The sequence below is a fragment of the Saimiri boliviensis genome, chromosome 6 (genome assembly GCF_048565385.1).
Source record: "Saimiri boliviensis isolate mSaiBol1 chromosome 6, mSaiBol1.pri, whole genome shotgun sequence".
Lineage (NCBI taxonomy): Eukaryota > Metazoa > Chordata > Mammalia > Primates > Cebidae > Saimiri > Saimiri boliviensis.
In genome coordinates this window covers 9,317,475-9,341,732 of record NC_133454.1, presented here as the reverse complement: position 1 = coordinate 9,341,732, position 24,258 = coordinate 9,317,475, and the positions used below count along the sequence as shown (strand labels likewise).

At 43.0% G+C, this 24,258-nt stretch overlaps 1 protein-coding gene across 4 annotated transcripts in view; it reads left to right on the top strand.

Moving 5' to 3' along the window:
- The window catches only part of FAT3 (FAT atypical cadherin 3), a 669,312-nt gene that overhangs the window by 516,087 nt on the left and 128,967 nt on the right, over window positions 1-24,258 (top strand). For 2 of the 4 annotated variants that reach the window (XM_074400335.1, XM_074400334.1), the window contains exons 5-7: window positions 14,687-15,001; window positions 18,230-18,440; window positions 18,869-18,937. In XM_074400335.1, coding sequence (XP_074256436.1) covers window positions 14,687-15,001; window positions 18,230-18,440; window positions 18,869-18,937 — 595 coding nt within the window. The remainder of the gene's footprint in view (window positions 1-14,686; window positions 15,002-18,229; window positions 18,441-18,868; window positions 18,938-24,258) is intronic. The other 2 variants (XM_003941495.4, XM_039462301.2) reach the window with 1 other exon arrangement.

Here is a 24,258-nt window from a genome sequence, read left to right as displayed (position 1 = left end):
TTTCTTCTTCCAGATAACCTAAATCATCTCTCTCAAAGTTCAAAACTCCACAGACATCTAGAACAGGGGCAAAAGGCCATCAGTCTCTTTGCATAGCAAAAGTGAACTTTATTCCAGTTCCCGACAAGTTCCTCATCTCCATCTGAGACCACCTCACCCTGGACTTTGTTTTCCATATCGCAATCAGCATTTTGGTCAAAGCCCTTCAACAAGTCTCTAGGAAGTTCCAATGTTTCGCACATTTTCCTATCTTTTTCTGAGCCCTCCAAACTGTTCCAACTTTTGGCTGTTACCCAATTCCAAAGTCACTTCCACATTTTCGAGTATTTTTACAGCAGCACCCCACTACCTGGCACCAATTTATTGCATTAGTCTGTGTTCATGCTGCTAATGAAGACATACCAAAGGCTGAGTAATCTATAAAGGAAAGAAGTTTAATTGACTCACAGTTCTACATGGCTGGGGTAGCCTCTCAATCATGGTGGAAGGCAAATGGGGAGCAAATCCATGTCTTCCATGGCAGCAGGCTAGAGGCTTGTGTAGGGGAACTTGCATTTATAAACCCATCAGATACAATAAGACTTATTTACTACCAGGAGAACAGTATAAGGAAAACCGCTCCCACGATTCATTTACCACCACCTGGCACCACCCTTGACATGTAGGGATTATTACAATTCAAGGTGAGATTTTGGTAGAGTAAACATTCGAGCCTCAGCCTTTATAACAGCTCCGGAGTTTTCTTTGAGAAGGTCATTTCTCTGTTTCTCCACCTATGAATAGGAGATAGTTTCTTTCAACCATTTTACTATCTTGAAAGGATTAGGTATTTACATTTTGGAGCTAAACCATATCACTCTTTAATCCTGTTTTTCTCTTTCCCCCCCCCCCCTTAATTCTCTTCCTTTCTCCATTCTTCTCCTTTCTTTCTTTCTTTCCTTTCATCCTTCATTCTTTCTTTTCCTATTTCTGATGAAGACCTTCCCTTATAAACCACTCCACAAGTTTATTCAGTATCGTAAGTTCATTCCCCCGAAATAACTGATTTACTGAGATTGGAAATAGCAGAGACATGTATTAAAGCAGCACAGAATGACGAAACTGGAGTGGAGAGTGACTGGAACACTTACCCATCTCTGGTTTATTTCTTAATACCAAATTATAGGTCCAATAAGAAAAACCACATGTGATGACATTCAGGGCTGACGGTTTAATACTGCCTCTGTTGCTTTTTCTCCGTGGAAAATATGGGTGATAGTGCAGGTTAATTTTAGTTCCATGATTTCATCTTTCAGAAAGTTTGTCTTCAAGAGTTGCTGTTCCTTGGAGACCTACCCTTTAATTTACTGTTTGTGTAACTTTTCTTTCCAGAAATGGCAGGAAGCACTTGTCTTCCCAGGAATGCAGTAGTCTGAGACCATAGACAAAAAGGTCTGAATTCCAGCCTCAGCCTTTATAACAGCTCCTGAGTATTCTTTGAGAAGGTCATTTCTCTTTTTCCACCTGTAAAGAGGAGATAAAGTTTCTTTCAACCTTTTTACTATCTTGAAAGGATTAAGTATTTGAGGTTTATGAAACATTTTGAAGATAAAAAGTGGAGAGTAAACATTACATCTACTTTAAAGGCAGTTCTCCGTTTTTGTTATTATTTTTTAAGAGCTCAGCATTCTGGAAAACACCTAAATTAAAACTTCTGCAATATTGAGTTAACACACATACACACACACAAACAGGCACATACACAGATGGCAATTTATGAATGCAAGCCTTGTTTTAGGCACAAAAGCCAGCTTGGAACTAATCTCTTGGAAAGAATGAGGTTATTTCTAATAAAGTGATATTAGGCTAAGAAGTACATCTGTCTGGACCTCAGTTTCCTCATCTGTAAAACAAATGGATTGAATGAGAATCATACCTATGCTCTCATTTACTCTTGAGAGTCATCTGGTGACTTTGTGTTTTCCTGAGTATAACAGAGGTAAGGAAAGGCTGTTTCCCTTTACCTGGAGTTCTTTCAGACATATGAGACTATGGCAGAGGTAGGAAAATACTCAACAGTGGGTCTCTTCATCCATTTCCCTATCTATATGGAGACAGCCAAGCACACGCAAGTGGTGATTTACAGGGTCTTGTAAATAAATAGTGAAAATAGATAAGCATTTTCACTACAATTTTCAATAGCCACAACATCTAAATTCCTGCCCATAGAGAGTGTGCCCCTGGGATCCAGTGACCTCTCCAGATATGTTGTTTAAAATCAATCAGATCCAAGAGAAGGGTAATATATTAATAGTAATTTATCACAGGGCATCCTGACATTTTACCCATTAGGATACATGTAGAAAATGATAATATTTGTGCAATACCTTTAGGTAAAAAGAAAGGCTAATCCAAGCCAGAGATGACCAGCTTAGTGGCCAATGTAGATGAGTTCGCATTTGTTCACCCAGGAGCTGAGAGGATCAGTGTGACAGCACATTGGAAGCTTTCTTGCTGCATGTGGTTGGATAGTCTGCCTTAATTTAAAAGGCTTTATCTTTGGATTTCTTCCTTGCCTGCCTAGAACCTGTCAGTTTGGCCCTGAGACTTTTGATAATGACAGGGGGAGGGAGAAATAAATCGCCTTTTTTTTTTTTTTTTTAAATTGTGCTTTGAGATTTGTCTTCTACCTTAGAAGAGTATCGCGTGCTAAAGCAGTTCACAGTGATCAGAGAATCAGAGTGAAGGAAGGTACAGAGTACTAGGGAAGAAGTCGGGGATGGTCAGGATAGGCAGAAGGTATGCAGTGTCTACAGACAAAATGGCAATACGTTGAGTTTAAAGATTTTAACTGGCTTTTATTTGTGATTCTAGAATCTGGCAACATATTATTCTATAAAACAGAATGAATGTTCTGATGAGTTGAGCAGAAGAGCTTGGCTTTAGACACAGAAAATGGCTGAGAAAAGCAGAAACAGAACAGAAAGTGGATTGGTCGTTTCTAAGTTGCAAAAACTAAAGCAAAGGGAACTCCTTATTGTGACAGTTAAGCCTGACCAGTATGGGGATTTGGCTGTTCTCTCTCTCTCTTTCTTTTTCTTTCTTTCTCTCTCTCTCTCTCTCTCTCTCTCTCCTGTTTTCTCTGAAGCTCAGATAAACAACTTAGCTTTAGACTGGTAACATGGAATGTTAGCATGTGTGACTCCATTTTGGTTCGGTTTGTGGATCCTGGTGCAGGAGTCCAGTTCGAGCCAATGGCCTCCTGTACGTTTCATTTAATAAGGGCAACCCCAGTATGAATGTAAAACTACGTGCTCTTTGGGCTGTTTCCCCTAGAACAAGAAGTATGCCTAGACAGTGGCAGATTGATTGGTAGTGACAGCTGTCTAGACGGCTCTATCTCGGAAGAGTCTGAGGCCACGTTCCACCCTCGGAATGAACGGTGAATTGTTCATGTTTCCTGTGGCCACCAGGTGCAGCTGGCAGGATGGAGCAGTGACAGCCCACATGCTGTATAAATGCCATCCCTGCACAAGGCATGTGGAACTGTCGCACCGAGGCCAGTGAAAGGACATGTTTGAACTGTGTTCAGAGGAAGGAGAAGGTGGCCATGCCCATGGGGTAGGGCAAGCCTTTAGATGGAAGGCAGCATCATGTGATGGTTAGGAGCACAGACCCCGGGCCAGGTTGGGTCCTACTATGCTTCACCTTTCTGTGCCCTGTTTCTAATCCCTGTGTCGTGTGAGGATAATAATCGTGTTTTACTCTGAGACTGATAAAAGGATCCGTGAGTTAATATTTGTTAAGCATTTGGAAGAATATCTATACATGGTTCACATGGAGTGCCTAATAAATAAGACATAGAGAAAAACCAAGACCACCAAGGCTCTCCCTCCCATCTCCATGATCAGGGAGAATAATTTTTGTGCAAAGGGGTAGAACAAATTTTGTGAGAGGAGCTGATGATGTAACCGTGTAACAAGAGAGTAGGAGAGGATCTAATTGCACAAAATAAGGTTCTCAAGTCTTGGGGTGCTGAAAGAAGTTGCAGCTATACCGCACACCCCAGTGGCAGTTTTTAAGCATTGAGGACAGAAAAGTGCCAAAAGACTGGAACCAAAGATGGTCCCTATTACCAAAGGGGGAAAAGGAGGCTTGGTTCTAGAAGTGCATCGAAGCGCTCGATGTTGATCCAAAGGCACACGTGGGAAGGGAATTTTAAACAGATGGTTAACAGATGCTTTCTACATGAGCTGTGCAGGGTAGGGAAAAGAGCACATGCTGCCACGCCAAACTGACTTGGGCGCAAACTCGCGTTCTGTCACTTTTCTGGCTGAGTGGCCTTGCGAATGTTCCTAACGTCTAAGCCTCACTGTCTCCAGCTGCAGAAGAGAAATGGCAATGCCTACAGGATTCCTGTGAAAAAGTGACAATTGTAGGTAAATGACCAAGCAGAGGACTGAGCAGCAGGCATGCAGAAGTGCTATCAGTATAACCAAAGAGGCAGCAGACATAACGTTTTAGACCAGGGGTCAGCAAACTTTTTCAACAGGGCACATTTTAGACTCAACTACTCAACCATGCCTTTGTAACAGTAAAGCAGCCATAGATAATATGTTAACACAGCATGGCTGCATTCCAATAAAACTTTATTTACCAAAACAAGCAACCAGATTTTGCCCTTGGGTTATAGTTTGCTGACCCCTGGCTTAGAACCCAAACTACCAGGTTTGAAACAAGGCTCTGACACTTAAGAATAGTGTGACCTTTGACCAGTTCATAATTCGATTTCCTTATCTGTTAAATTGGTTAAACAGGACCAATCTTGTGAGATAAAGGAGACAATGCAAGGGCTGTGCCTCTCACAGGGAATGCTTGATGCCTGGCAGGCTTTTAATGCATGTCACCTGTTATCATCATGATTATTCCAACAGCCTAGAATAGGGAGCCAGAGTTTCCAGTAACATGAAATGTAGTAGAGACAAATATAAAATCCTGCACATATACCCCCAAAAGGAAACCACACACTTATATTTTATTGCTTTTTCTAGGAAAAGACCTGAGTGGTTTAATTCATTCATATCACGGTGCTGTGTGATGTGGCTGCTACCCAAAATAAGCCTAGTCATGAACTGAAAAAACAGGTGTGAGATTGTCTCTAGGATAACAGAGGGGCTTTGCACAGTTTTGAATAAGTTTAATATGCTATTGTTCTGTCCTGGCCATCATTTTTTAAGAAGGAAGCTGGTGTATGGGAAAACATTCTGAAGGAGGTAAGCAGTATAACAAATAACGACTCATTATATGTAATAAATCATCTGAGAGATAATTACGTGAGTTAGTTTTTCAACCTGGGTTGAGATTTCTCAAATATATTTAAGAATTTGTATAAGTATGGAAATTTTAAAACATAACCTCCCAAATTATTTGACCTCCCTCCCATGTAGAGGTGGGGTTTAATGACCTCACCTCCTGAATCTGGTCTCTGAGATTCTTGGTCAGTAGAAAGTGGTGCAAGTGATGCTGTGCCAGTTTTTGAGTCCAGGCCCTAAGAAACTGATGGCTGCCACTTTCTTCAGGTCAGTTGCTCTCAGAACCCAGCTGAGGTCCCTGCCAATAGCCATCCTCAGCCAGCAGATATGTCACATGACTACGGGCCCAGCTACCTATGACTGCAATTGCATGAGAGGCTCCAAATAAGAACTGCTTCCATTCAGCCCCAGAATCATGAAAGACATGAAAAAGATTTCAGTTATTTTAAGTCACCTGATTTTATGTTACACAACAATAGATTGCTGGGGCAGTGTAGAAGTAGAATTTGACATTTTCTCTATCGCTACAAAGAGCAAAACTGTAGGACTCTATAAGCAGTCTAGGCTAATAAGTACAGGCAGTTACATTTGGATTTAGTGTTAAGAAAAACTCTGTGAAGTGTGGGTGAGGTTATGGAGAAAAGGAAACCCTTGTACACTGTTTTCCCAGTGTAAATTAGGACAGCCATAATGGAAAATAGTATGGAGGTTCCTCAAAAGCTAAAAATAGAACTACTGTATGAACCAGCAATCCCACCTCTGGGTATATATGCAAAGGAAATGAAATCACCATCTTGAAAAGAAGTCTTGGATAAAGAAACTGTGGTACACATACACACACACACACACACACACACACACACACACACACACGATGGAATACTACTCAGCCATACAAAGGAATGAATTAACAGCATTTGCAGCAACCTGGATGAGACTGAAGACTATCGTTCTAAGTGAAGTAACTCAGGAATGGAAAACCAACCATTGTATATTCTCACTGATATGTGGTGGGAGCTAAGCTATAAGAATGCAAAGGCATAAGAATGATACAATGGATTTTGGAGACTTGGGGGAAGAGTGGGAAGAGAGTGAGGGATAAAAGGCTACAAATATGGTGTGGTGTATACTGCTTAGGTGATGCGTGCACCAGAATCTCATAAATCACCACTGAAGAACTTAATCGTGTAACCAAATATCACCTGTACCCAATAACTTATGGAAATATAGTACTAAAAAATATATTTAAAAATAAAGACAATATTTGCTTAGATAAAAAAAGAAAAGATGCATGCATTTCCATGCTCATTGCTGCACTGTTCACAGCAGTGAAGTTTATATTTAAAAATAAAGACAATATTTTCTTATACAAAAAGAAGAAAAGACACGTGCATTTCCATACTCGTGGCAGCACTATTCACAGAAGCTAAGATATGGAAACAACGTAATTGTCCATCGAGAGATGAATGAAGAATGTATGTTGTACATATAGACAATGAAATACTATTCAGCCTTTTAAAAGAAGGAGATCGGCCAGGAGTGGTAGCTCATGCCTGTAATCCCAGCACTTTGGGAGTCTGAGGCAGGCAGATCATGAGGTCAAGAGATCTAGACCATCCTGGCCAACATGGTGAAACCCTGTCTCTACTAAAAATACAAAAAACAGTTAGCTGGACATGGTGGCATATGCCTGTAGTCCCAGCTACTGAGGAAGCTGAGGCAGGAGAATTGCTTGAACCTGGGAGGTGGAGGTTGCAGTGAGCTGAGATTACACCACTGCACTCCAGCCTGGCAACAGAGCAAGACTCCGTCTTAAAAAAACAAACAAACAAACAAAAAAGGCAATCCTGTCATTTGCGACAACGTGGATATAACTGAAGAACATTATGTTAAGTTGAATAAAAAGATCTCACAAATAGGTGAAATCTAAAACAGTCAAATTTATAAGAGCAGAGAGTAAAATAGTGGTTACTAGAGGTGAAAGAGGAGACAGGAGGGATTGGTAATGGGGAGATGTTGGTCAAAGGATATAAAATTTCAGTTAGGCAGAAGGATCAATTTCAAGAGGTCTGTTTTACATCATGGTGATTATAGTAATGGTTATAACAATATATTGTGTACTTCAAAATTGCTAAGAGAGTAGTTTTTTGTTTTTTGTTTTTTGTTTTTTTCTGAGATGGAGTCTCACTCTGTTGCCCAGGCTGGAATGCAGTAATGCAATCTTGGCTCACTGCAACTGCTGCCTCCCAAGTTCAAGTGATTCTCCTGCCTCAGCCTCCTGAGTATCTGGGACTACAGGCATGCACCACTGTGCCCCGCTAATTTTTTGTATTTTTAGTAGAGACAGGGTCTCACCATGTTGACCAAGCTGGTCTTAAACTCCTGACCTCAAGTGATCTGCTTGCCTTGGCCTCTGAAGGTGCTGGGATTACAGGCGTGAGCCACTGCACCCGGCTGGAGAGTATATTTTAAGTGTTCTCACCACAAAAAAAGTTATGTGAGATTATATATATGTTAATTAGTTTGTTTTGGCTATTCCAGAGTGTATACATGTATCAAAACATCATGTTGTGTAACATAAGTATATACAATTTTTATTTGTTAATTAAAAATTTTAAGTAGAGCTTTGTGAAAATTGAATCTGTCAATCCACAAATGGGCTGCTACACAAGGCACTGAGTTCCTCTTACTGAATATACCAAAACTGAGGCCATGTGATTGCAGGTCCCAGATATTACAGAAGATTTCGGGTATGCGGGAATTGTGAATTTGGTTAGAATCTGTGTTTGTTGGTTGGTTATTTGGTTGATCTTCCAGTTTGTCTGAAAAAGAGCTTATTACCTAAAAGGTACTGGATAAATATTTAACTTATTCATTCAACCAATATTTACGGAATGCTTACTACATTCTAGGCACCGTTGTAGATGCTAGGAATACATCTGAACAAAATAGATGAAAATTCATGCTCCGTGGAGCTCATGATCTAGTAAAAGCAGATATGCGATAACCATACAAGTGAAATACATAATGTAGAAGATAATGATAAAGTGTCAAGGACAAATAAAGTAGTTTCCCCTTATCCATGGAAGATATGTTCCAAGATCCCTGAACATATCTTTCAGTGGATGCCTGAAACTGTAGATAATACTGAACCCTACATATGCTATCTTTTTCCTGTACATACATACCTATGATAAAGCTTAATTTATAAATTAGGCACAGTGAGAGATCAATGACAATAATAATATGGAAGAGTTACGACAATATACTGTCGTAAAAGTTATGTGACTGATCTCTTTCACTCTCACACACAAAATAGCTTATTGTGATGAACCACAGGTAACTGAAGTTGTAGAAAGCAAATCCAAAGACAGTAGGGGCCCTCTGTATAAAACAAGGGAGGGGGATCTGTAACCTCTGAAGAAGGATTTTTCCATTATAAGTACAATAGCCTGGAAATAATCATTTGCGGTGAATTAATGGATGAGGAAAATGCCAGATTTTAACTCTTCAGCTTAAAAATATTGAATATGTTCTTAGACACTCTTGTAATTACTGGGAACAAGGCAGTGGACAAGATCCAAGATATCTGCTTTAGGCAGTTTACATATTTATCTTCTACTTGGGGAAAGGAGACAACAAAAATAAATACATGAGGCAATTTCAGTGGGTGAGAAGTGTGCGCTCCCACCAGCTGCCATGACTTCATTCTCAGTGTCTGTTTTTGGTCCTGTGAAGCTCTTGTTTCTTCCAGGAACAGACCAAAAGACGTGTTTCTTGTTGTAATTGTCCTGCCTTCTGGCTCTGCCTGGTATTCGCAGAGTGCTGAACTATTTGTGGCCCCTTTTATTTGTTTGTTTTTGAGAAAGAGTTTTGCTCCTGTTGCCCAGGCTGGAGTGCGTGCAATGACGTGATCTCAGCTCACCATAATCTCCGCCTCCTGGGTTTAAGTGATTCTTCTGCCTCAGCCTCCTGAGTAGCTGGGATTACAGGCATGCACCACCACGCCTGGCTAATTTAGATTTAGTAGATACAGGGTTTCTCCATGTTGGTTAGGCTGGTCTTGAACTGCTGATCTCAGGTGATCCGCCTGCCTTGGCCTCCCAAAGTGCTGGGATTACAGGCGTGAGCACCATACCCCGCCCAGCTGTGGCTCCTTTTATTAAGTGGTAGCTGTTATCAGCTAAATAAATTAGTCTTTCAGGCTTTTGATTAATTGCCAGCACCGATTAATGATTGGCAATAAGAGCAGAAAATATAGGTGAGGATGGCTGGCTGTTCTCTTGTCAGGTTGTAGCAGAGCAAGAGTATACACATGGATCACTCTAGACAATGGCCCATTTCTTGCATCCTTAATGAGAAATGATGCAGAAGAGGAGATGATGGGGATTTATCTTGGCTAGTTTTGCTTCGATCTCCAGTGCTGCTACTCCTTTCATATGGGATAATTCCAAGGGGGATTTGAGGCATAAAGTATGAGGAAATCTGAAGTCTGAGAATCTGATGGAGTCATTGATGATGCCATTGATTATTCCATTAATCATTCATTATTAATATTCCAGGCACAAATGTGGCAGGGAAAATGAATGGGTCCAGAGAAATAATAGTGAAAATTAAGACTGTGAGGTTAGCACTGTAGTTCAGTTCAGGCAACATTTATTGAGAGGACACTAGGCTTCAGGAAAGATGAAAAAGCTAAGGTGCCTGTGTTTGAGTAGCTCACAGTGCACTGAAGGAGCTAGACATGGGAATAAATCATTTCAGGAGAATGTGGATGAATGTCCACAAAAGTGAGCACAGTTTGGGGAGTGGCTAAAAATCATTCTGCATAATCTTCAGATTGCTGGTGTTCTTAGTTACGTAAAGTGGGCATTAACCTCTGAGTGCATGGTTAAAACTGTCTGTCTGTCTCTAGCTGATCCCTATGAATAGAATCATAGCACTTGGGAGATTGTATGTTCATTTTTATATAGAGACCCACAGTGTCTAAATATTCTTTTCACTTATTATAATAGGGAAGAGTTGTAGGTAAATGAATTCTTGATTTCATAGAACATTTATTTGTCACTTAGAGCTGTACCAGGTGCCAGAACATAACAATGAATAAGAGAGTTCTCTTGACCTCAAGTTGCTCACAGTCTAGAAGGATTGAATGGAGACCAACAAGCAAATGGACACTTAAAATTCAGGATGATAATTAAGTTTCCTAGAACTATGCACACAGTGGTATGGAAACATACTAAGGGTACCTGTGTAGGTCTGCAGGAGGCAAGTAATGGCTTCACAGGAATGTTTGGATTGAGGCTTCTAGAATGAGTCAGGCATATACCCCAGGAGAGGGCATTCCATGACGACAAATGACTACGTAAAGGAATGAGCTATAAGAGCATGGCAAGCTCAGGACCTCCCAGACTCACCATGTAACTGAGCATAGAGGTGGTAAAGGGGCAGAGAGTACAGGCTGATCATCAAGGCCGGACAGAGGCGGGAAGAATCCAGGTAGATCCTTGTCTTCAAGGAGCCCCTGAAGAGTGTTATGCAGGTCAGTGACATGCTCAGATTTTTGAAGAAGAAATACCACTCTACAACAAAGGCAAAGGCTGAAGGCGGCGAGGTCAGGAGGCTGCTGTGGCCATCCAAGCAAGATGCAAGAAGGACTGTAATAGGGCAGTGTGGCAGAAGAGATAGGCATGGGGTAAGGGGTGTGTGTGAGTCACCTGCTGGACTCCAAGTTCAATTGGATATAGACAGACAGAGGAGGTGGATGCCCAGGATTCTGGTGTGCACCAGTGTGTGAGTAGATAGGGGTGCCATGTATTGAAACAGCGGACATAGGAAAAGGAGGAGGTTTGAGGGTATTGATTTCAGTTTGTGACTTTTGAGGTGCTAGGATCCAGAAAGTGGGTTACTGGTGAATATGTTGGTTTGGTGAAGAGGAAGTAGGCTTAGGCACTAGAGATACACATTGGAGAATTATCAGCATGTAGGTAGTAGATGAAACCATGGGTAAGGAGATGGAAGAGTCATTGGCAAAAACACAAGAAAGGCAGCTTAGAGCTATGTTGTCAAGGGCTTTGAACCATCTCAGAAATTTTTGCAAGGTGAGACTGCTTTGGCTAAAGAGACTGTTCAAGTGGGACCTGCATTAGAGCCTCATTCATTAAATAAGCATGGAAGGAACATGTTCTGTGGCTTGACACAGGGGCGAGAGCAGTGAGAAAACAAGCACAGTCTGTCTTTGCCCTTATGCCGTTCATCCATTTCAGTAGAGAATCGTGTATTTAATGAATTTCCACAATGTTAAGTGCTACAAAAGAAAAGCATGGGGTGATTCAACAGTACAGAATGAGGGGGCGGGAAAGCCGGCACTTGGTCTGTGGGGTCAGAGAAGGCAGCCTCAAGGAAGTGACGTTTCAGCTAGACTGAAAAGGTGAGTAGACAAGCTCCAAAGAAAGGATAGGGACAGCTCTCCAGAGAAAAGAGGGCCTAATGGATGCCCTCATGGCCCGAGGGAGTTGGGTACTTGAGGTGACATGGTGATAAGTGACCCCACTACACATGGCACTCCTGAGAGATTCTGCAAGGGCTGTGTAGCTATCACAGTTCCCATCTGTAGGCAGACATCTCAAGGACCCGGGTTTGTAAATCCAGGTATACTCCAAAGACAAGCACTTAATAGCAGGACATCCTCCAGTGAGCAGCAAACTGCTGCCCAGAGGGCCTCCTTTCCCTGGCAGCCACTGGCCCCGAAGCAGCTCCAAAACACTGTCTCAGAGCCCTTTGCAGGGCATTAATAGACAAGGTGATGGTTTTGTGCCCAATGAAGACAGTGAGAGTTGCCTGAATTTGGACAAGCCGTTCAAGCAGAAAAGAGGCAGAGTAGTTAAGCAGCGAAGAAATCGATGCGTTTGGTCAACACAGGGCACCTGGGAGTGTAACATTCGTGTTCACCAGCAGCAGCAGAATGTGCCTCGGCATGTGAGGGAGTTAGCTCAAGAGTCAGAATCCAACCTTGGCACGTATTGGTCCCGATGTGGTTCTTTTGTGAAACACAACAAACCAGTTGGGAAAGTAACCTTGGAAGGAAACTTGATTGATTTTTCAAAGAAAGTGAGAACTCCTATGAAAGTGTATCTTAAATCTATTAAAGCTATCCTCCTAGGCAGCTTGTAAGAGAAACTAGCTTGCAATTCCATTTTGCAAAAAGCCTTTAATGTGTTTTCCCACATTTGTGGCCTTTGTTTCCGTTATACCTGTCAGGTTGTTTTATTAGGTGACAAAATAGCTGACCAGCTGCTTTGATTCGCTGTTGTTTTTCTCCTATTGATGCTGAGTGCATCTTAATGTTCCTTGCAGCCTCTAAATACAGATAGGGAAGTACTAATCTGTTTCACTCAAGCTAATGATTTAAAGATGAAACATAGGCCCTTCCACTCTTTTTGTTAAACAGAACATTAAGAATTTCCAAAATTTAATACCTAGCTTTGGCGCTTATTAACAGTGGTTTGTTTTGAGCCTCTGTGTTCTCATCTGTGAAATGGGAATAAATAAACCTGCTTCACTTACGGAAGAGGATGTTTTGGAAGTAAATGAAATAATGCATGAAAGAGTGCTTTATAAACTGTCACACCATTCACATGTTAGGTATTAATATTAGTGATTGTCATCACTGTGACTAATAAGAAAATTACTCACACTAGGATGCAAAGTCTTTTTCCATTGCCCATGAAATTTACTTCTGTGTGTGTTCTTCATTACTATTCTCTCAATTTTCACAGCCACACGTAAGAACAGCTTCACAGCGATAGGGGAAGGGATGTACCTCCCCCTCCGGTTTTCCAGAGAGGAAAAGAAAACTATTTTGTGATTGTTAAACACATTTAATGTACTTAAAATCAAACATCAAATAGTGGAATATATATCACAGTTTTCCTTTTGTTCAGTGACAGTGTAAAAATCCAGTCTTACATGGAGATGTGTCTTAGTCTGCTCAGGTTGCCGTAACAAAATACCGTAGGCTGAATGGCTTAAAGAACAGAAATTTATTGTTCACAATTCTGGAACCTGGGAAGTCTAAAATCAAGGCACCAGCTGATGATAGCTTGTTCCTGCTAGATGGTGCCTTCTGGCCATGTCCTCATATGGTGGAAGGGACAAGCAAGCCTTCTCAGCCGCTTTCAAAGGGCCCTAATCCCATTCATGAAAGTCAATCCTCATGATCTAATCACCACCTAAAGACCCCACCTCCTAATACTATTGCACTGAAAATTAGGTTTCAACATACGAATTTTGAGGGGTTACAAACATGCAGACTACAATGCAAAGACTGGAAAGTCCAAGATCAACATTCCAGCAGGGTTCAGTTTGTGGTGAGGGCTCTCTTTCTGGCTTGCAGACGGCTACCTTCTGTGTGTTCACATGGCAGAGAGAGATGGGGATCTTTAGAGTTTCTTCCTCTTTTATAGGGACATTAGTTCTGTCACATCAGGACTCAACCCTTATGATCTCATTTAACCTTAATAATAACACACGGGTGATTAGAGCATTAACATAAGAATTTTAAGAGGGACACAGTTCAGTCTATAGAAAGATGAAAAAAGAAGATAATGAATACTAAAAGAAGTTGGGTAGGATAGCATTGTCCATGCATTAGAAGGACTATCCATGGTTAATGTGTGATCATGGTTATACTGTATTTTGTGTCTGGTAGGGGGACATAGTTTAAATCCACTAAATGTATATAAGCTCGCCTGTTTCATAAAGGGAATTCCATTTCTTCTCCCTCTTCACTCCATACCGCAATGGGTCCTGGCTATGGTCTGAATGTTTGTGTCCTCCAAAAATTCATAAGTTGAAACTGAATCGCTAAGGTGATGGTATTAGAAGGTAAGACCTTTGGGAGGTCATTAGGTCATAAGGGCTCCACCCTCATAAACTGGATTAGTGCCCTTATAAAAAGAACCTCAAAGAACTAGCTAGCCCCTTCTACCATGTTAAGGCATAGCTAGAAGACACTGTCTATGAGGAACAGGCCCTCACCTGACACAAACCGGTGCCTTGATCTTGGGATTCCCATCCTCCAGGACTGTGAGAAAAAAATTTCTGTTTTTTTTTTTTTTTAAAGCTACCTAGACTATGATAATTGGATATAACAGCCTAAGCGTCTAAGACAGCCCTGATTCCCTACTATCTTTTAAGCAATGATTTCCGCTACTGGATTTGGAACATTCCCCCTGCTTTTATGGATAAACTATGCAAATTGATACATTTAACCACAGGAATAAGAAAATTTGAGATGTTCTGGTGCACAGAATTGACCTTTGTGGGGTGGGCATGGGCAGGAATAGCAGGAATAATTTTTCCGTTTTCTTACCACATCATACTCTCCTTTTTAGGTGACTGTGACAGATGGTGGTCCTTCTCCAAAACAGTCAACCATTTGGGTGGTGGTTCAGGTTCTGGATGAAAATGACAACAAGCCCCAGTTCCCGGAGAAGGTCTACCAGATCAAGCTGCCAGAACGTGACCGAAAGAAGAGAGGAGAACCGATTTACAGGGCTTTTGCATTTGATAGAGATGAGGGCCCCAACGCAGAAATCTCCTACAGCATTGTGGATGGGAATGATGACGGAAGGTTCTTTATTGACCCTAAAACTGGGATGGTTTCTTCTAGAAAGCAGTTTACAGCAGGGAGTTATGACATCCTAACGGTAAGATCTTCCAAACTCCAGCAGCACGGCAGATGGGGGGGAAGTGGTTAGGTTCTTATTCAAGTATGCTCCTTTGAGCAATAAATCTTTAGAGTAAAAAGTGAAGCCACATAGCTGTGGAAGGGTTCTTTCTGGGAGGCGAGCGCAGGTGAGAACGCTTGCCTGTTTTATTGATGTTCTTAAATAAGGAGACAGTTGCCTTTGGCTGTGTCCTGTCAGCATGTCCCCTGATTCCCAGGCCACAGCCTGTTTCACCACAGACTCCGCCACTCTTTCTGCAGCTCTAAATCATCCTCCAAGTACTGAACATAGATGTAAAGGAAAGGTAGGGGAACCGCAGGGCAGCACATCCGACCCACCACCAAACATCTCTCTCAACATGCCGCTGAGACTTCCCGTCGAAAACATTTGAAATGATCACCGATGTGATAGAGCATGGATGTAGCCGTGTACATTGTGAGACACAAATCACAGTGATATTTATTCTGTTAGAACTGAAAAAAACCTCAAATAGAAAGTGACTGAATTTTTCATTAAATGAGAAGAGTAAAAACAAGCATGAGCACCGTCTCATATAGAAACTTAAAGCTCCCATCTCAGCGGTGCCAGCGTGCTCCCCCAATCCCCAAGCATTTAGCCAAGTAGCGCCTATTCTAGAAAGGCAGTTGGTGTCCTTACAAGCAATGAGCATGGTCCAGGGTCCCAACAGTTATCAAAAGCCGGCATCATCCACCACCCTTCTCTTTGTCTTTATCCTTCTCTGCTAGGTTAGTGCTTTATTATTGGCCCGAGTCCCTTGATTTACCCTTTATCTCCTGTGGTCTAGACCTGGGTTCTTTGCTGTGCTCAGTAACATATCCAGAACAGTGGAAAGAGGAAAAAAAAAAAAAAAGATTAGTAAAACGCCAGCTCTGTTTCTACAGTTAGAAGCTCTGATGTGCTTCTGCGTGCCATTTGCAGCTGTGTGAGACCTGCAGTTTGGGAATCTTTGAGGACTGGAGATAAATTCGAGTAGATACTATTGGTGTCCTGCCCAGATCCCCTTCTCAGACTGGTTTCTCTGTCCCTCAGCTGCTGCAAGTATTGGCTGTCAGTGACTCACAGCTGCCCACTTCTCCAGAGAATCACCCTTGGATGATTCTTGGTGAAAGAGAGTCTATTCCCAGACTAGAGTCTCGTCTCGCAGCCCACAGCCACTGACTGACACACCCAGATACAAAAGTCCAATCTCCTTGCTTCAAGCTATACTCAACTCTGGTGCAATTAATGGTTCAGAGCTCCCCATGGGATCCCTCCCGTCAGTCAGGACCACATCCTGGTTTAACTCCTACCCCACCCACCCTGATCTCTATTCCCTTTCTCCTGAAAGCACTTTCCCCTAAAAAATAATATGTTCTCAAATGCCGGTCTTAGCTCCTGGGGAAGCTGGTCTAAGACATGTATCTTCAAGGATTCTCATCCCACGGGAATATTCTGGGGCAAAGCAATCGTCCATGAACACATAGCATGAGGGTGCTATGCATTGTCACTGTTTTTAAAGGCTATAACAGTTATGTGCCCATAAATGTTATTTTTTTAAATGTAATAGTTGGAAGTCCTTTTAAAAATTTGTTTTTGTTTTTGTTTCATTTTGGCTTTTGCTTCTTGGAGCTTTTGACCCTTCCATTTGAGTCCAGGACACCACAGGCGTTCACCCCGCCCAAGTGGGCAGGCAGACTTGCTTCTGCAGCCTTTATATCAGCTGATTCTGACCACAGAGGAGAGTCATTAGCACTGTCCTCCCTTCCACGCTGCCTCCAGGGATTGTGCTGCCCAGAAAGTTCTCTGTGACCTTTCTGCAGGTAGCAAAACTGAAGGGCCTCAACCCGCCCACACACATAAACAACGACACAGTGGAAAACACAACCCGCCCACACACATACACAACCACACATTGCAAAACACAGTGCCCCCACACAGACATATACCACCACACTGGAAAACACAACCTCCCCACACACATACACAACCACACACTGCAAAACGCAATGCCCCACACACATACATACACAACCACACACTGCAAAACACAGCCCCGCCACCACACATACACAACCACACTGCAAAACAACACCCACACACATGCACAACCACACACTGCAAAACACAATCCCCCCCACACACAACCACACACTGTAAAACACAACCCCCCATACACATACACAACCACACACTGCAAAACACAATCCCCCATACACATACACAACCACACACTGCAAAACAGCCCCGCCACACACACATACACAAGCACACTGCAAAACACAACACCCACACACATACACAACCACACACTGCAAAACACAATCCCTCACACACACAACCACACACTGCAAAACACAATGCCCCCCCCACACACATACACAACCACACACTGCAAAACACAGTGCCCCCACAGAGACACACACCATCACACTGGAAAACACAACCTCCCCACACACATACACAACCACACACTGCAAAACACAGTGCCCCACACACATACATACACAACCACACACTGCAAAACACAGCCCCGCCACCACACACATACATAGCCACACTGCGAAACACAACCCCCACACACATACACAACCACACACTGCAGAACAGCCCCGCCACACACACATACACAACCACACTGCAAAACACAATCCCCCCCACACACAACCACACACTGTAAAACACAACCCCCACATACACATACAGAACCACATACTGCAAAACACAATCCCCCATACACATACACAACCACACACTGCAAAACACAACCCCCCCACATGCATACACACACACTTCTGCACATATCATTCACACATATGTAAGGTTTCACAGTGCGCTTCCCTCCCTTTCCTGTATCACCATCAGAGGCGAGGTTCAGGATCGTGCTATCAGGAATCAAATTAGCTATTTCTATTCAGGCCCACAAATCACCGCAAACTGTAAGTACAGCATTTCTCTTTCAAGGTCTCCATATCTGCTAAGTTGACTGTGGTTCAGACAGCCTCTGGCAAACATGGTGCAAGCCTTCCCCATGACTGGGTTGTTCCCCTCCGTTCCCAAGCCTTTTCTCCCCAGACCTCCACTCCTTTCTTCCCCTTGCTGACACTGGGTTGAAGATGAACTCTTGGCCCAGCAACATGAGTGACAGATCCAAACTCCACAGCAGTCAGAGGTCTGAGACATCTTTCTGTTCTCTCCCTGTGTGAGTAGATAAAGGCAGTGGACAATGGGCGCCCACAGAAATCCTCCACGGCCCGCCTCCACATTGAATGGATTAAGAAACCACCCCCTTCACCTATACCATTGACCTTCGATGAGCCGTTTTATAACTTCACGGTCATGGAAAGTGATAGAGTGACTGAAATTGTAGGGGTGGTGTCTGTGCAGCCAGCTAACACCCCTCTGTGGTTTGACATAGTTGGTAAGTTCGAGTCTTACAGAGCAGTATCGTGCAATGTAATAATTGAATGAAGCAACTAGCAAAAAAAAAAAAAAAAAAAAAAGAAAGAAAAGAAAGGAAAAACTAACAGTTAGCGCCGAGATTAAAAGATATGTAGTGCTGGAATGCAAAAGAGCCAGTAAAATGAATAATCGACCTGTGCTTTCGTTCTGACTCTGTAGCTAAGCTGAACAGAACGTGCTCTCTGGCTGGATTTTCCATAGTACGTTATTTACTGCGATCTTAATGTCTTTCTGTGTGTCATTTAAATTCTATTGTCACACTTGGCTAATCTCATTTCTAAATGTATTGATGGTACTAGACTTGCTGTCCTTCATTTCTCTCTTTTTCTTCACCTTTTTTCTGCATTCTGTTCTTTTTTTTTCTGCTCCCGACTGCCCTGCTTCAAGGTGGCAAGCATGCTCGAGAGATGTTCTATATTCTACAGACAGCTTGTGGGCAGAACTGTTCAACAGAAGGTACCCTTAGTGCAAACACATTTGCTAAAATACAGCTATCCAATCTGCCTTTTACGGGTTTTTTTTTTTTTTTTTTGAAGCAAATTGAATTACATCTTTCATAACTGCCTCTGACAGGCTGAAGTGCGGCCCACAGATTTCATATATGCCTCTAACAGCTATTGCATTACTCGTATCCAATGACTTCCTTTGTCTGAGGTGTAATGAGGTTTGGATTTTGGGGTGGGGGGGGTTGTTTTGATCTTTGTTTCTTTGCCTTCGAGGTATGTGGGCTTTGTTTTTGTTTTGTTTTTAATCTTTTTGTAGGTTGGTTTATTTCACTGGGCCTTTTCCAATTGAAAAAGAAATTAAAATGTATTCCAGCCCCTCTGTTTTGCAGCAGTAGTACCATTCATACACCAAAAGCCCCATCAGGATAGTCCCCCGGCTGCCGTCCACAAGAGGAAGGGCAGGAAATGGCACGTAGATCTATAGCCAGTCAGCCTCCCCCTGCAAGCTGAATAGGGGAAGCAGATGGAAGCATGTGGGATAGACCCTAGGAGCCAACCTTTAAATTCCTTGAAAGCAAGCAAGCAAGCACGCCAGGCTGCAAAAGGAAAGGCCGAACCAGCACGACGGCCCTTGACAAACCGGCAGGGAGAGGCAGTGGAGAGGAAATGAGTGCTGAGGACCAGGAGACAAAGCAGGCTGTTGCTAAAACAGAGGAGAGTGTGTGTCACCCAGGTCGGACACCGGGTTGAGCTAAAGCTGACTTCCCACACTTCTCTGTGGGAGGCAGGGGATCCAGGAGAGAGTCGGTCTGGGGGAATCGTTGCCTTAACACATGTCACTGCCTGGATAGGACGGGCAGGAACCTGCCTCTCCCCTCAGGAATGGCTGTGCTTGGGAGAAGCATTTAGAAAGTGCCACAATGGTTGTAAGAAGGCCCAGAAAAAGAATGTTCCATGGCTCGCAGTCAAACCTTCGTAGAGAGTCCTCTGAACTTCCAAAGAGCAAAGAGCTCTTTTCTCCATGTTCCATTGGATGAAGGGATGGTGAAATGTGTTGGTTTTACTTACTTGGCATTAATAGCATGCCATCCCGTACATGGCCGTGCTCACACCAAGCTTTCCTTTCGTTCTTCATTCCCACTCCACATCTTTGAAATGGAACTCCTTCTGATCCATGAAAGGTGTCTCTACTTATCTTCCCGGTAATTTCCAGCTCATTAAGGTATTATCAAATGCAATCTCTTCTTTCTGGGCACAACAAAGTGTTGCGCTTAGTCATGGTCTGGTTGTCTGTGCAGTCACCTCTAATGATTCCTTCACTTCTACCTCCAGTAAGAGTCACAGAAAGTGCAGTTCGGTTCCAACACGTGTCTGTAGTGCCGGGGCTCCAGAGATATGTGCAATAATTATTTCTAGCCGGGCACAGTGGCTCACACCTGTAATCTCAGCACTTTGGGAGGCTGAGTTGGGGGATTGCTTGAGTTAAGAAGTTTGAGACTAGCCTGGCCAACATGACAAAACCGCATCTCTACTAAAAATACAAAAATTAGCAGGGCATGGTGGCAGGCACCTGTAATCCCAGCTACTAGGGAGGCTGAGGCAGGAGAATTGCTTGAACCTGGGAGGTGGAGGTTGCAGTGAGCTGAGATTGTGTCATTGTACGCCAGCCTGAGCAGCAGAGCCAGACTCTGTCTCAAAAAAAAAAAAAAGGTGATTTATTTTAAATAGCCTAAAGGAGAGTGCAGTAGATAGAAACTGAATAGGCAATAGAATGTCTAGTGTGCTGTCCTGAGATGAGATGAGTTGCTCCTTCTCGTCAGCCACTGTGTTTTCTCCCTCCTCCTTGGACACTCCAGTTTGCAAGTACCTCTACCACCTGGCAGTGCCACAGCTCTCCCTGGCATGATCCATGCACGCAACCTGCTGACCCGTAGCACATCCCATCTACCACCCATGTTCCCTGGGATGCCCTTACTTATACTCTGCTTTTGAAATCCTACTGGCATGCCTTCCTACCATGGTTAGTCTCACCAATTGCCTGACCCCAGTTATGCAGGTCAGGCTTGCAACCTTCAGCATTCCTGCATGTGTGTGTGTGACTCTCTGTAGGTAAGCATGCCTGGCAGTACTGCATGTAACCTGATTGGCAAGCTTTTCCCGTCAGCAGGATGAGTGCCGCTGTATATTTTCATTTGTGTTTCTCCCGGCTCCACTCTTAACCCCTGAGGTTAAGGCCCATGTGTCCTCACTCCTTCCTCCTGCCAATACCTCTGTTGCTGCCAACCCAGGGTGAGTGGAATACACTGTGGTGACTGATGGAGATACCCCAGGCAGCCACTATACTAACCCTACGATGCCTCCTGGAACCCACTGAGAGTCAGTGTGACCTTCCACTGTGCTGCCAGCCATGGCACCCTATGCACCTTTGACAAAATGGAAATATCATTGGTCCAAAAAGAAAGAGGTAGTTTACAAATGAGAGACCGTCCTGGAAGGAATCCCTTTAAACTACGTTAAATATAGACCCAGGATCTATCACCAAGAACATGGCATGAGTTTTCCTGTTTCTTCATCAGTGTATTTCTAAACGCTGCACGCTTCCTCGAGATTCCCCTCGGTTTCAGTGCATTTGTGGGTCTCTGAATGAAGACCTACGGGGTCGTCCCTCTGGCCTGGAGCTTCCATCACAGAGATTTCACTGTAAATCTAGTCACATCCAGCCAACAACATCTTGAAACACCAAATCTTTATTTCACCGCAAAAGTAAAATCCTTTTCCCAGGTGCTGGTTGCCTCGGTATCGATACAGTCCGCATTCCACCAAATCCTCCTTTTGAAAATCTTTCTAATCCATCAGAGTCATTTTTTTTCCTCAGTCTGCTGACAACATCTTTCCCCTTCTCTAAATACCTATTGTTTCCTTTATCATATTCAGATGTTTTATTCTCGCTCTCAGGATTTCTTGCTTATTTATCTTTGGCCATGGAAACTCTCATCTCTTTGTTCCCTTTCTCCTTACCTAAGCATCTTTTTTGGCCAAGCTAACATACAGTGGAAAGAGCGAAGACTGTGCCTCGATGCTTAAGAAACATAGCAGTGAATGCCTGGAATAGGCGCCAGATACGTAATGTCAGCGTGGATCTGAAATGAGGTCTCAAGTTTAAGTACAGCCCTTGCCTGGGCAGATACACTATGACCCTTCCAACAGGAGCGAGATTTGGTTCCAGTACAGACAGTGCTTTCAGACACCTAAAGAGACCCTGAGTTACAGAAAACACATCATCTTGGCGTAGCCCGGATAGCTTACAAATGCTATAACTAATAAATTCTCATCAAGTGAGCAGACATAGTGTTTCAGCATGCTTTTCCCCTGAGAGTAAAGTCTCCTCATTTCCGCATTTCCACATCTACCCAATACTTGTTTAACTGCATTTCTTTGCCTCCCACCATGACAGGAATTCACAAATACTGGGTAGTGAGCAAGATTTCGTTTCCAAGCCTAGACCCTCACATCCACGATCTGTCACACACTTTCTTGTGCCTCCAAGGAGACCACTGCTTGCAATGTTATGCAGTGAGACTTTTCAGCTTCCAGAAACAGAAGCCCTACTTGTAACTGAGTTAAGAAAGCTGTAATTAAAAGGAAACATAATAAAGTTCAGCTGTTCTGTGTTTAAACAGCCCAACGCACAGCATGTTCCTTCTCTGTGTTAAAAGGGAAAGAAAGTGAAGGGAACACAAATAACCCATAATCCTTTGTGGCTTCATCACATATCTTCACACTTCTCAGGGGACTATGATTTCAACTCCACACACAGCTCCTTGATTTACAGACTCACTAATGTGCACGCAATCTGGTTCACAGTGCAGTCCCTGTATCTTTATTCTGTTGGCAAATATTTGAATAGAGAAGGCCACCTTTATTACACACTTCAGACAGTTCCTCTTTATCTGCAGATGGATGGGGGATGTTGTCACCCATTTTTTTTTTTTTTTTATCTTTACACCTGACTTAGGCTAGAAAAATAGTTTTCTTTGTAAATGGTAAGCATCTGCTAAAGTATCTTTCTTTATCTTGCTTACTGTAAGGCTACTCTTTAAAAATGATTCTCTGCTGGTGAGTGCCAGCACGTAGGTCCAACTCTAGCTGAAGTGTCTTTCTGTGTTGCAGATACAGGAAGGCCACCGTGATTCTTCATTTGTCTTCGGTTCCTTCAAACTTTGGGCTCCAGGCTGCTGCTATGTCATAAGCTTATGCCTGTCTTTCTTGAACCTTGTCCCCAGTGGAGCCATTACTTACTTAGAGATGAATCAGGTAGGCCAGTTGAAGTCTCCGGTAGCATTAGCAGCAGCCTTGTTCTTCAAGTACAGCTTGGGCACCTCTGGGTCTTCCCTAACCAGGTGGCCATATTTCTCTAACAGAAGACTCTTACCCAGTGCTATGGAGAAAAACCACATTCAGGCTTCACCTCTACTACAGCTGCTCCTGCATCAGGGTGTCCCTTGCTCTAAGTCCTTCAACATCAAACACTTCATTTCCCCTCTTCTGTCCTTTTTCCCTCATTTGACCCCAAATAAGCCTCTCATTTTTCCATAGCCACAGTCTGATCCATAGGAACACATCTGAAGAAACTTCAGGAAAATAAGAAACCTAGAAAGACTTAATATACTATTAATAGTTTTAAGAAAAATGAACTTACACTCCATTCTAGAAAGGATTTTCTTTGTTTCCTGACCTCCACCTGGTATCTCCTGTCTTCCAAGTAAATATCCTTTTCAGCCAGGTACCGTGCTTGCTTTCATTTCAAGGCAGAAAATTACAGAAAAACAGTAATTGGTGTTTAGCATTTTCAAGATCAAACCGTAACCGGTGTTTAGCATTCTTTCTTAAACTCAGTGTACATGCCGAACCCGAACGAACGGCTTGTGCACAGCGCCCTAAATTCATTGAGATTCGGCAGCTCCGTGTTCTGGAAGCCGCTCACATAACACCTCCTTTTTGGTGACAACTAGATGTGGGCTGGCATTTTTACAATTACACGTGGAGTGGAATAGAGTTATATGCTAGGGGAGGGACCTGGAAGCTTCTCTAAAGGGGAAGCTGCGTGATCCTCTCTTTATGGAGGGACAGAGGTGCTTCATACCCTTCTGTAAAGAAAAACTAGACAGAATTATGGCCCCGGTGCTCCAGTGCCCAGCACATTTAAGCAGTAACTGCTGGCTCAAAATATTTCCATTTATATCCCATTTTTAAAGCCTTTTAGGACATTCCTACTTGGAATGTTTAACTTCAGAATCCAACAGAAATCCAGTGTGCCTCTTCTGCTCTTTG